This window comes from Myodes glareolus, chromosome 8 (assembly GCF_982192425.1).
Source record: "Myodes glareolus chromosome 8, mMyoGla1.1, whole genome shotgun sequence".
NCBI lineage: Eukaryota > Metazoa > Chordata > Mammalia > Rodentia > Cricetidae > Myodes > Myodes glareolus.
The window spans coordinates 53402320-53416339 of NC_142033.1; the positions used below are offsets into that span (position 1 = coordinate 53402320).

At 47.1% G+C, this 14020-nt stretch overlaps 1 protein-coding gene across 1 annotated transcript in view; it reads left to right on the plus strand.

The window, feature by feature from the left end:
* The window catches only part of Sel1l3 (SEL1L family member 3), a 112024-nt gene that overhangs the window by 46272 nt on the left and 51732 nt on the right, over positions 1-14020 (plus strand). Inside the window, exon 10 of the mRNA XM_087909038.1 lies at positions 13247-13458. Coding sequence (XP_087765164.1) covers positions 13247-13458 — 212 coding nt within the window. The remainder of the gene's footprint in view (positions 1-13246; positions 13459-14020) is intronic.

Sequence of the window (14020 nt, forward strand, 5' to 3'; positions counted from 1 at the left end):
GGGTAGAAAATCAGTTTACATGTTTAGTGGACCTTCGCTATGATCTCTTATCAGATGAGTGGTAGTAAAGCCACCAGGCCTGTGTCCTTGGTCTCTTGAGTACCCTTTCTGACAAGGTCACCCTTCCGTTAGCATCTGGCTAGCCCCAGCATGCTCCTCACAGCTCATCTGTAGAAAGTGTGTCTGCATTCTCTCTCATACCGTCGCCCTGGCTTGTCTTGTCTCATTGATCGGTGGACTGGTGTAAACTTCCCTTCACTATGGTTTGCTTGTAGCTTTCTGCCACATAGGTTCACCTGATAGAGGCTTGGTCACTAGTGTGGCATTGTGGGTTGGAAGGAAAGTTTCAAGAGATTAGTGTTAGGGGCTGGAGGAGTGGCTTAGTCTATTAAGAAGTGTCCAAGCAAGAAGACCTGAGTTTGGGCTCCCTAGCACCCAGATGAGGTGGCACATGCCTATAACACAAGTACAGGGGAGTCAGAGACCAGAGGATCCATGAATGGAGTTGGCTGGCCACTTAGTCTTGCTGAAGTGGTGAGGCCCAGGTTCGGGTAAGTGGTAAAGTCTCAAAACTTAAGTTGGGGAGAGTGAAGAACTTTGGCTTCCACACATGTGCATACAAGTGCATGTGTATACTTGAATACAAACATGTGTATGACACACACATGAAGTCTTGGACACTCCAGGCACTGCTCTCAGAAGGGATTCTGGTTGTTCTCATGGGATCTCTGAACTTTAAGGAGACTGAATTATCATGAGACTAAGTGCAGACTTGAACTCTCTCCCTAGACTCAGGTTTGGCCCTGCGGCATCTCTCACTTGCACAAGCTCCCACCATAAGATGGTCCCTAGGGTCAAGCTGAGGCCAGCAACATCTCCTTTAACTTCCAGGGCTGTGCCTTAAACCAAACCTCGTCCTGAGCATTTCACTTATAGTAATGCAAAGCAGGCAGATGTGTGTATCCCCTTTTCCACATCTGAGATAGGCTTGGAAACAGACTTGAGTGGCAGACGTTTGATCTTAGAACTCTTGCTGCAGGGCTAGAATAGGTACAGAAGATTAGGCTCTCGTTGAGTATGTTCTTAACCCATTCTCAACTGTTCACGCCTTAATTCACTAAACAGGTATGCCTGCCGTGAGTTAGAATAGAACAAAGAATAAGGAAAGACTGGTTTTTTTATTATTATTATTTTTTCAGTGTGAGGGTGCATGATAAGTATTTGTGGATGTTCATAACACAGTGGAAGTATGTGGAAGTCAGAAAAGCATTTTGTGAAATGAGTTCTTCCTTCCAACTTTATGTGGATTCTGGGGATCAAACTCAGGTCACCAGTCTTGTCAGGCAAACACCTTACCCCCTGAGCCATCTTGCCTGCCCAAGTTATGTTTAGACAAGATGATTTTATTTTCTTACACTAAGGATTGATCCTGGGACCTTGTATGTGCTAGGCAAGCATGCCACCACAGAGTCGCAGCCTCAGCAAGGCCGTGTTTTAAACAAGAATTAGTTGGGCCAAAAGAAAAGGCAAACAACAGCTTTCTTCATTTCCTCAGAGAAATTAATTTGTGGAATTAATCTTTCTGGTTTTTTAGTATGTGTCTGTGTGTGTCTGTCTCTCTCTCTCTCTCTCTCTCTCTCTCTCTGTGTGTGTGTGTGTGTGTGTGTGTGTGTGTTGCCTACATATATGTGTATCAAGTGTATGCCTAATGCCCAGGGAGGTCAGAAGAGGACGTTGGATCCCCTGGAACTGAAGTTACAGACTTCTATAAGCCACTGTGTGGGTGCTGGGGAATCAAACCCAGGTCCACTGGGAGAGTAGTTAGTGTTTTTAACTGTTGAGGCCTCTCTCCAGCCTGATGATTTTTTTTTTTTAAACAGAGAAGATGAGACAAGATGGTGGAGCTTCTGATTTTTTATGAGAAATCCTTTTTCCCTGGAAGCATCTCCTCATGTATCCGGCCAACATTCTGCTTCCGGGCCTCTGCATAAGCCCATTTCAGACTTAAGAGTGATTCCCCCTCCCTCTACCCGCCCCCAACACACTGTGTGGTTTCACATGGTGCATCTGCTCCCCCCCATTGAAGCCAACATTTGAAAGGAGAGATTGATTGGAAACTTGCAGGGGTGAGGAAGCTTCCACTCTGTTGGCAAATGACATGCGCACCGAGCAGTCTGCATGTCCCCACCTCGTAAGGTCAGCTGCTGTTTACACCGTTTGAGGGCTGTGCTCATATGCTTAATATAAAAACGGCCATTTTGGCTGTTTTTCTTTGTTCAGTTCAGTACTGTCAGGAGTACTTACACGCTATGCTTTAGATCACCAACACTAGACTCTGTCTTGAAAAGACTGAAATTTACACATTTGTTTTTAAAAATTCCCATCTACTTGACCCCAAGGCCCTGAAAACCACCGTTCTGCTCTCTGTTCCTGTGAGTGTCGCTACTTCAAGTGTTCCCTGGAGTGGCACCGTCTAGCTTTTGTCATTTTGTGGCTGGCTTATTGCACTTGACATAATGTCTTCACTCATGGTATAACACGTCAAAATCTTTCTTTTCTTCAAGATGAACAGTCTTCCATTGTGTGTCCTGGCTACATTCGATTTATCCATTAATCCATTGGTGGACACTTGAGCCCTTCCCACCTCTTGTCTAGTGTGATAAGTGCTGCTTTGAACATGGGAATGCAAATGTCTCTCTTCAGCCAGGTTTGCTCCCAAGGCCTTGGGTTACATCCAGCAGTGTTATGTGGATCATGTGGCAGTTCCATTTAATTTTTTGAGGAACCTCTTACAGTTTTCACAATGGCTGCTATCTTCTCTTCCTACGAATAGTACGCAAGGATAAATTTCTCCAACCCTAACCAGCCCTTATTTTTCCACTTACTTTGATAGTAGCCACTATTATAAATATGCAGGGTGATAGTTCTATGCGGCATTTTACATACTGTGGAAAGTCTTGTCTTATCAGAATCTAGAAGGTGATGCTGTTATAACATGACACAGTGTCCGGGAAGAAACTTCATGGACAGAAAATGACCACGTAGGTGTGAGGGACAGCCTTGTCAGAATGGGATCTGCCTTGATGTAGGGCTGTTGGATCTTCTGTGTGACCTTTTGATCTCAGGTGCTGGCTTGGGCAGTGTGGACCAGAACATCCAAGTGATCAGTTTATGCGTTGGGTTCTCCACAGTGCCAGCAGAGCTTCTGGGGACATGCTAGCTGTTCAGTGGCAAATGCTTCCTTCATACAATCCTGCCCAGCACTTTCGTGCCCAATGCATTCAGTGACCGTGGTTCACTTGTCTCTTTCCTTCCTAATAAGCAGCCTTCATGTCTCAACTCGGCCCACCTCCTCATGCCTTTATCCATCTCGGTAGGCCTACAGCCCTCCGCTCATGCGTGCTTACACATTTGCTGCCTTTCTATAGCACAGTGCTTGCTCATCTGCTTCCATCACATGGCTTGTTTTTGTTTGTTTGTTTGTTTGTTTGTTTGAGACAGGGTTTCGATGTAGCTTTGGAGCCTGTCGTGGAACTTGCTCTGTAGACCAGGCTGGCCTCGAACTAACAGAGATTGGCCTATCTCTCCCGAGTGCTGGGATTAAAGGTGTGTGCCACTACTGCCCGGCTCCGCCATATAGCTTTGAGTCCTCCAACACAGCGGCAGTACCTCAACTGTCTTTGTGTGTATGTGTGTGTGCGTGTGTGTGTGCGTGTGCGTGTACGTGCACATGTGGGGTATGAATGCACATGTATATAAATGTATGTGAGACCAGAGGTCACTCTCAGGCACTATCTACCCTGTTTGATTTAACAAGGTCGCCATCTGGCCTGGAGGCTCACCGAGTAGGCTGGTGATTGGCCAGTAGGTCCCAAAGATCTTCCAGTCTCTGTCTCCCCAGCGCTGGGATTAGAAGTGTGTATTATCCTGCCTGGCTTTTTCATTTGGGCTCTGGGAGTCAAACCCAGGTGCTCGTGGTTGCACAGCAAGCGCCTTGCCTACTGAGCTATCTTCCCAGTTGCTGCTTGCTCGTTTTGGAAACAGAGCTTTGACATGTAGTTCAGGTTATCCCCAAACTCACAGAAAGCCTCTTGCCTCAGCCTCCCATGTGCGGGAGATTCCAGGCGTCCAATACCACAAGAAGCTTTCCCTGCTGTCTTGAAGATGCTCACCTCAAAAAGTCCCAGTGCCCGGGTGAAAATTTCTGCTTTCGATTTTGGTTTTCTCCAACAATGCAAGGAATCAGATCAGGCTGAGTTAAAAGTTCAGGTTTAATGAGCAAAGCCCTCCTGGGTGATTCTCGGGGGAAGAAAACAGGAGAGAAATCATGTGGCAGGTCTATGGACCGGGTCTTTGTCCTGTAGGCATGGTCTTGAGCATCTAGGGAGGATGAGCTGCAGCTTGGCACGCTTTCTCGGGGGCGGGGTCTGGAGAGAGAGAGGCGGGGCCAAAGCAGAGCTTCCACCTAAACACCCGTGATCTCAGCGTTGTTACCATCCCCACACCTTTGGCAGCAGCATCGCATTAGGAGACCCAAGGCAGAGATCCGCACTGGCAGAGCCACGGCTCCGTACCGAGGCCGCTGTGCTTCCTCTTCTACTTTCCACGTTCTTCTCATTTCTCATTTCCCATCATGAACCTGGTCCTTCTTGGTAGCTACCGTCTTGCCTCTGCATACACCGCTCTGGTACCGGACCTATGGGCCCTCTTTAGAGTTCCTGAAAGGAACCTGGAATCTTCTCTGCCCTGTGCATACCAAAGGATTTCAGAAGCGTGGCTTTCATCCTTGCTGCTTTCTCTGCTCTCTGGTGGCGAGGTGTACAGGTGGTCAGATGTGAAGGAGTCCCCGAGGTACATTGCCGAGTCAGTTTGGTTCCATAGACAGAGCACCTCCTGACTCTGTGCTAGGCCCTGGGGCGACCACACTGAGAGTGGGACCGCCCACGCACAGCTCTAGGCCAAGCGCCCGGGGGTGCTCTGGGGGAAGCTTGCTAAATGCTGACAGCTGATGTGCTAACATGCTGTAAAACTCAGCTCTTCTCACTGGTGTCTTCACTCTCGTGTATAACAGGGCTTGTTCTCCACCTCACAGAGTCTGTGAGCCTTTGAATTAGAGATGGCGGCACTCTTGGGGTACCCAGCTGCAGTGCATATAGTTGCTCCCAAGACCCTTCCTGCCCCGCCCCAGGCATTCCAGAGATGGGCTTTACATCCTGATTGCCTTACTTGGTTGGTAAAACCTCCAATGCCTGCTGTCACTATGCTCCCACTGTGCACGATGCCAGGGTGGCATCCAATACAAGATCCTCCTATCAGGATTTCAGTAGATTGGTCAGCCTTAAAGCTGTCTCCTGAGCCTTGAATTCTCTAGGAAAATGGCAGTTGCTGGGGCACGGAAATGGCCCTGTTAGCGTTTGAGGTTTTTTTTTTTTTTTTTCTTGATGCAGCAACAGTAGAATTTAGCCTACGTGATTTTCATTATTTAAGAGTTGTTCTGGCCATTTCATTCTTTTCTCCTCTTGTCACACCATCCTTGTCAAAATGGAGTAGTTGGAAATCAGAAGCCCGTTAAAGAGTGCTGTGGTACCAGGGCCAGGGGAGCGCTGGGCAGAGTGACACTGGAGGCTGGACTCCGGGCTTGAGGGCCGGGGACAGGGAAGAAGAACACATTCAGGTAGGCAGGGGTCCATGGGGAGAACCAGGTGCCATAAGGGCAGGAGGGATGTGTGAGCGAAGCTGCCGTGATGACCGTGGGCCCCTTGGGGACGTCTGACCCCACCCAGGCCGGAACTGCGCACTGTCTTCTTGCCCTCCTTTCTGCGGGGCACCACTAAGCCCACATGGCTGGTGCCAGTGCCTGGAGGAAGTCTAGGAGCTGCCAGTAAACGGTGCTCTGGGACGAGGCCAGGTCCAGGCCTGGGCTCCTCTCCCAGGGCTGACACCATCTGCCTGGTTTCCACAGGGCCTCTTGCCCCCTTCCCAGCACCCCCTCCTCCCTTGCCCTCCCCCACCCCCGCTTTGGAGCACAGTATAGAGAAGCAGCGGCTCTGCACAGTCTGCCGAGGGGAACGCGGCTTCGCGAGAATGCTACTTTGATCTTAATTTGGCCCACAGTTCTACTGTTCTCTTGAGGAAATGCGGAGCGTGGACATGATGGACATGCAGTTATGTGACCCAGTAACACCAGGGCGCTCCTTCCCTTAAGAGCTACGCTTGACTGTTGGAGAGCCATCGCCTGTATCGTTAGGATCTGAAAGCGTGTATTGCTGGGTTTTAAAATACGTTCATATGGAGGTGATGAGGACGAAAATAAAGAAATGGGTTACAGTGTTCCCATCTGCAAAATAATAATACTGAAAGGAGAGGAGGAAGAGAGTAGGGTTGGGGAAGATGGGAAAGAAAGGAAGGAAGGGAGGGAGGGAGGGAAGGAAGGAGAAAGGGAGAGAGGGAGGAAGGAAGGAAATTCAAGTTTCTGAACCTTAGGTAAATATTCAGAAAATCAGGCTGGATAGCACTCTGCAGTAGATGTCCAGTAGATGTGAGGCCCTTGGACCAACCTTCGGCACTACCCAAAAGTAGAAAAAAAGTCTCATCTGTAGTGAACACGTACAGACATTTTTTTCTTATTATTTGCACCTAAATGGTGCAGAGTAATGCCTCTTTCCTGAGCATTCCCACTATATTAGAAGGAAGGGGAAAGAGGGCCAGCTTGGATAGGACCGGGTTCCCAGTGCCAAGAAAGACATGCGTGCTTGCTAAGGCGCTATTGCAGCCAGCTCTTGGTGCTTCTTGGAGCCCGTCAGGACCTCAGATCAGAATGCAGATGAGAAACTGAGTGTTTTTGAAGTCAGTAAACTTGATGAAGAGGGCTCCATACAACAGCGATGTGATATTTCCTCCTTATACTTTTCTCCTCTTTCAAATTTCTACTTAGGGTGCTCTTTGCCATTTGGAAGGCTGACACTAGAAATGACTTTCCTATTGATGTCTCTGTCCCTCTCACAGGGAGCGAGGGTGTCTCTCTCCTCCTGAATTCTCAATCAGAAGCCGGCTTCAGCTCACAGGCTATTGTCTCAGATTGTGCCGTTTGGCTCTTCTAACAACCAGCACACACCTTCTGATATGAATGCAGGGTAAAATAAGTCGCATCATGCGACCTGGAAAATAGGACTCAAGTGATGGCGGCTGTGCCTTTTGTTCCTTAGCGTCTGGTACAAAAAGAAAGAAAATGGAGAAATGGTGGCTTTTCCCATTCTGTTTGTTTATTTCTTCATTACACCATTAATCTCCACAAACAAGACATGTTTTCAGTTACAGACTAGCTAGGAAAAAAATGCATATGCTAAACCAGATGGGTGAAATTAACAGTTTCATTAAATTGACTTTAATATGAACAAAGACACCATGGCTTTGATTTTTAGACAATAGTTGCAATCCAAACTTTACCAAATGTGTGAAATGAGTAATTTTACCTTAGAATTATTGCTTTTATTAAATCCAGTAGTGCAGAAAATTGTTTAGATTCTTGGGCAGAGAAAATATCAATTGGTGATATTTTTGAGGGAGGGAGTTAAGAATTTTAATATAAAAAATATGAAATGAGCAAGCCCTTTCTGTCTGCAAAACTTTTGGGGCCCAGGATAGACTGAAGGATTCTGGGTTTGTTCCCAGCTACCTGGGGAATCCTGATGCTGATTTCTGGGGTTCCGTGCCAGGGGCCAATGGGGCAGATGTTTCATTTAGAGTTTCGTTTCTTTTGGAGCCCTCCCCTCCTCAGCCCACAAAGCCGACATCCCTGTGTACTCAGCAAAACCCATCATCTTGGACTTTGGCAGGGAGGCGAGGCCAGGATGAATCGTTAACAATAATGCTGATGCCACTTTGCAGGGAAGGTGCCCACAGGAGCATCTGAAATGAGCACATGTTTAAAACTAAATCTGTGAATAAGTAGGATCTGTGTGTTTGGATCTCTATACTATTGTGCTCATTGAATCCATGGAGAAGGTTCTTAGCAAGGGAATGGTCTGGTAGCGGGGAGTGCCCCTCTCAGTAGGGCAAAGGGAAAGCCCAACAAAAGAGACTCCCAGAGTCCTGGTGGAAAAGGATGTTATCCTGCAGGCATAGGCCAGCAGGAGAACAGAGAGAAGCATCCAAGGCTGCCCATCACTGTGGTGTTCGTTAAAGCAAAATCACAAGGCGCAGCCCCAGAGTCTCAAATTAGAGAACTTGGTGCAGCCATAAAATGCAGGGTGGTTGGCCTTCTGTTCCTGTGGGCTCTGCATCTCTCCACAACCAGGGTGGATCAAAGATATTTAGAGCAGAAGGCTGAGGGTAGAGCTGTGGTCTCCGATGCTTGGTGTGTGTGAGGGTCCTCAGGTCAATCCCCAGCACTGAGAACACACACAATCTGTAGTCAACATGTATGAACATATTTTTCTTATTACTAGTCCTCACGATTCACTGTAACAACCATTTCCGTAGCATTTCCAATGTATCAGACACAAGGAATCTCGAGGTAGTTTAGAGTCGAGGCCATGAGCAGCTGTTTCCCAGTCACCGGATGTGTGGTGTCACCTACAAAATTCATGCTCTGGAACCACACACCTGAGTCTCAAACTGTTCCAGTACATTTAGATTTGTGTTAGGCTGAGTTCCTAGATGTTTTTGGCCACGCGTGACCACAAGCTGCAGAGAGGACCCTTCTGATAGAGTATGCAGGCAGATGTCCACAGAAAGACGACCACTGGTCACGTGCAAATGCTCTGCTATGGGCAATTGGGGAGCATGCTGGAAGTGGTACCCCAATTACTATCACTTCTATCTATCTATCTATCTATCTATCTATCTATCTATCTATCTATCTATCTATTTATCTATCTCCTATCTGTCTGACTATCTATCTATCTGGAGGATGTGGGCATGTGCATGCACATGTGTGTGAAGGTCTGAGGTCAGCACTGGTGTCCTTCCTCCCTAATGGGTAAAGTTGTACTTGCTGGCCAAAGAGCTCCAGGAATCTTCCTGTCTCCCTCGCCCTAATACTGGATTACAGACATGTGGCACAATGTGTACCTTTCTATGTGCATGTTTGGGATCTGAATCCAGGCCCTCATGCTTGCACAGCGTGTGCTTCATCAACAGAGCTACCATCCTCCTCTTCCTCTGCGGTATTGGTGCATCAAACAGAATGAACTTCTGACGACCATAGGGAGCTATTAATAATACATAGTTAATTTACGAGAAAAAGTCAGGCTGGTGAGATGGTTTCGTGGCTGAAGCGCTCGTCACCAAGCCTGAAGACCTGAGTTTGATCCCTAGGATCCAGATAATGGAAAGAATGCACTGACCCCTGCCTGGTGCCCTTTGAGCTCCATTTTCATGCCATGGCATGTAAGCAGTTCCACACATACACACAAAAATAAACAAGTAAAATTTAATAGAAACTTAAAGCATAAAAAATGAGGTCAGAATCTATAGTGGCATAATATGCCACTTGGGGAAAAGAAAAAAATATATGTAAATAAATGCATACATGAATTACTGTGCATGCAGAGGAAAAGTCTCCAAGCATAGGTACCAAGCGTTTTAACAGCTTTTCTCTTCACTGAAGGCAGAGTGGGGGAGTGGAGGCTTCTGTTTTATTTAAAACCATTTGCATTGTTTGATTTGTCTTACCAAAACAAATAGTTATGTTTCTTACATAGCAAATAGTTATGTCTTTCGCAAGTAAAGCAAGCAAGCAAATAAACAAAGAGAGAATATGGAAAAGGCGCCCTGCTGTTCCTACACACTAGGATGGCTTTTTCGCTACTGTGCTTTTGGGTGTTTGGGATCAGATGCAGATGGAGCTGGGAGGGTGTCCACCTTTCAGGGGTCTTTGGATGCAGACCTGAAGACTGTAGCTGCCTTGGCGGGGGAAGGGAGGGCACACAAGGACCCTCAGCAGCTTGTTTGTTTGTTTGTTTGCATACCAACCACAGTTTCTCTTCCCTCCTCTCCTCCCGTTCCCTCCTCCACCTTGCTTCTACACCCCCCCTTCACTCCTCCATCTCCATTCAGAAGGGGCAAGACAACAAAGCATGGCATATCCAGTTGAGGCAGAACCAAGCCCCTCCTCCTTGCAACAAGGCTGGGCAAGGCTTCTCGCCATAGGGAAAAGGTTTCAAAGAGTCAGCTCATGCGTCAGGGACAGGTCGTGTTCCACTGCTAGAGGCCCCCCCAAAAGACCAAGCTACACAACTGTCTCCCAGATGCAGAGGGCCTAAGTCAGTCCCGTGCTGGCTCCCTAGCTTTTGGTCCAGAGTCCACGAGCTCCCACAAGCTCAGGTCAGCTGTCTCTGTGGGTTCCCCATCATGATCTTGACCCCTCTTGCTCCTTCTCTTCGACTGGACTCCCAGGGCTTGGCCCAGTGTTTGGCTGTGGATCTCTGCATCTGCTCCCATCAGTTACTGGATGAAGGCTCTCAGATGACAATTAGAGTAGTCATCTATCTGATTAGAGGGGAAGGCCAGTTTAGGCACCCTCTCCAGTACTGCTAGGGGTCTCAGATGGGGGCATCCTTGGTGGGTTCCTGAGAGATTCCCTAGCACCAGGTTTCTCTCTAACCCCACAATGGCCTCCTCTATCAAGATACCTCTTTCTTTGCTCTCTCCCTCTGCCCTGCCCCCAACTCAACCATCCCGATCCCTCATGTTGCCATCCCCCATCCGCTCCCCTCAAAAGCCCTCACCCCTAGTTTGCCCAGAACATCTCATCTATTTCCTCTTCCCAGGGAGATCCTTGCCTCCCTCTCAGGGTCCTCCTTGTTACCTAGCTTCTCTGGGGCTGTGGACAGTAGCCTGGTTATCCTTTGCTTTACATCTAACATTCACTTATGAGTGAGTACATACCATGTTTGTCCTTCTGGGTCTGGGTTATCTCACTCAGGATGACTTTTTTTTCTAGTTCCAATACATTGTAAACAAATGTTTTGACTTTCATAATGCCAGTTCCAGATTTTTCTGATCGTGTGTGTGTGTGTGTGTGTGTGTGTGTGTGTGTCTGTCTGTCTGTCTGCACACTTATGCATCTCTATATGAAGACGCACGTGAGTTGTGTCCATGCCTGTGTGTGGAGACCAGCGGACACCCCAGATATTATTGCTCGGACATCATGTCCCGTGTTTGTTGAGATGGTCCCTGTAGATTTTTTTTTAACTCTTTTGTTGGGGGGGCATATTCAGATCCTAAATAAATACATGGAAACTTATTCTTTCTTATGAATGCCCAGTCTTAGCTTGGCTTATTTCTAGCCAGATTTTCTTAACTAACCATCCCATCTACTTTTTGCCTCTAGGCTTTTGCCTTTCTCTATTTCTGTATATCTTTTCTTTCATTCTTATTCTGTCTCTGAGTGCACGGCTAGGTGGCTGACCCCCGGATCTTCCTCTTTCTCCTTATCTCCTCCCCTCTCTTCTCTTTCTTCTGCTTCTATTTATTCTCTTTGCCTGGCAACCCTGCCTCTCCTTGCTCCTGCCTAGCTGTTAGCCATTCAGAACTTTCTTAGACCAATCAAGTGTTTTAGACAGATAAAGTAGCACAGCTTCACAGAGTTAAACAAATGCGACATAAAAGAGTGCAACACACCTTTGCATCATTAAACAAATGTTCCACAGCATAAACAAATATAACACATTTTCAACTAATATTCCATAACACGTCTCACATTGGCCCTGAGGCTCACCAATTTCTCTTGGCTAGCTGACCAGCAAGCCCTGACATTTCCTGGCCCTTTCTATCCAGGACTGGATTCATAAGTAAATGCCTCTCTACCTTGCTTTTTATGTCGTTGCTTGGGATCAAACTCGGGTATTCGTGTTTTGTGGCAAGTACTTTACCAACTAAGCCATCTCCCCAGCCCTCCTGACCCGTGTTTTCAAAATGAACCACTGCAAGGAAATTACTCTTCAGTAAACTTATTCCAAACCTCTCCTTCTGGGCAAAAATTTCTCCGCTCGTTCCTTTCCGGTGTGCTAAGAAGAGTGTGATTTATCCGTTGTCTCCTGAATGCTTTTCGGCTTGACTTTTTAAAAATAGGATGAAGAAAATAAAAATGTTGGAAGTACCAGTTTTTTGGCAGGTGAAACTTGCAAGGTTGACATTTAATTTAACATTCAAGCTGACACTGTTTACGTATAACCTAGGTCCTGTGTTTCCTGTAAATAACATCTTTCCATCCTGTATGATCTTCTGTAGAATGGCACCTACACTCGTGCCTGGCCTCTGCTAGAAGCATTCCTGGGTTGCATTAATGAATAAGAGAGACAGATAGCAGAGACAGATTTTAAAGGATTCTAACAGACACCTCATGGAGCCATCACACTTGCTCGCTTGGCTTGGACACCGATCAGCATATAGACTGATGAGAGGTTTCATGAAAGAAAGCACCGAGCATATTCAGGCAGCCCAGACAATTCCCCATCCATGCTGGGAGGGCCCTGGTGGATATAACTGCTTGCCTGTCCACAAGGGGGTGAGTGAACTCTGGCTCGTGGTGTGGCCTGCCTAGCTGGGTTCAAAGGTTGGCCCAGCCCTTTGCCAGGCTTTGTAACTGTAGACAAGTTATTTTGCTTCTTCAGGCTTTCATCCCTTGCTGTGAAGAAGGAGGAGGCTAATAATAGTATCAGCCACCTAAGCTTGTGCAGATCCGATGGCCTCCTTTGCATAGGACACTTGACCCTGTGTTAGGTGGCTGCAAGCCTTCCTAAGAGTTGACTCATTCTTTTCATTATATCGAGAGACCCACAGGCAAAACTGGAATCGAAAGATGATGAGGAAGCATCTTAAAATAAAATGCTCTTGCTCAGATTTTGGGAGCGGTACCAAGGAACTATTTCTGGGATAAGACACATTCTTCTTCCGCGTCCATCTCAGAAGAGTCTCTCTGGAAGTTTCGGCAGCCCTGATTGGGTGGTGAATTACACCGAGTGAATTACTCTCTTGAGGCACTCTCTCGACTCTGTGAGGCACATTCTTTCCCCCAGGATACTAGACTGTCATTTAGTGCCAGAGGAAAAGCTTTTTACGGAGTGACACCATCGCTTCCCCCAAAGGGTTTAATTTACTTCCCCAGAGGGTGGTATATTTCAAGGTACTGCAGGACCCACCTTGTCAATAACAGAGGTATTTAATTGACTTTCCTTCCTTCTCCAGCCACATCAGCCCTGTGGTAATTAATTCTGTGTGCTGTGGATTGTGTTATTTACAGTGCCATGGAACCGAAATGACTCCGTGTTAGAAATCGGTGGGAGGATATTTGAGAAGGCTGTAAAGAGACTCTCCGGCGTTCATGGCCTCCACCAAATTAGCTCTGTCATCCCCTTTCTGATGGATTCCAGCTGCTGTGGATACCATAAAGCATCCTACTACCTCACTGTCTTCTACGAAACTGGATTAAATGGACCTCGGGATCAGCTGCAGGTGGCGTATTTCATGGGTTCAGGAGCATCTGTCACCTGGGTTATGTGTGCAGAGAGATGGCCCTGCTGGCACTGGATGTGTTGTGGCTCCTTGGAGTCCCCTAAAAACCTTTACACCCAGGGAAAAAAAATGTCCTTGGCTTGTGGAACTCCACGACAACCCATTTTTAGAGGGAAAGAGCCACTTCTTAATTTCTGTACATGGCTCTCATGTTTGGTAAACCAGCCCAGGGACAGTTTGAGCAGGGCCAGCGAGAACTCTGTCCTTCAGAATCGGGGACCTCTTCCCTGATCAATGTGATGGTCCTCACACCGAGGACCGCATGTTGAGGTTGTCACGTTGGTGCCGTCACCCCATATTACTCCTTGGCTCAGAAAAGCCTTCAGATCTCTCAGCAAAGCGTCGCCACATCCACCCTTTCTACTATCAAAATAAATGCCGCAGTAGACTGTTTTACTTTGGGTCTTGAATCCAAATTGATTATGCAACGTGCCTAACATTTAAAGTCACATTTTCCTAAGCGTATTAGTCAGGGTTCTCTAGAAAAACAGAACCAATGGGA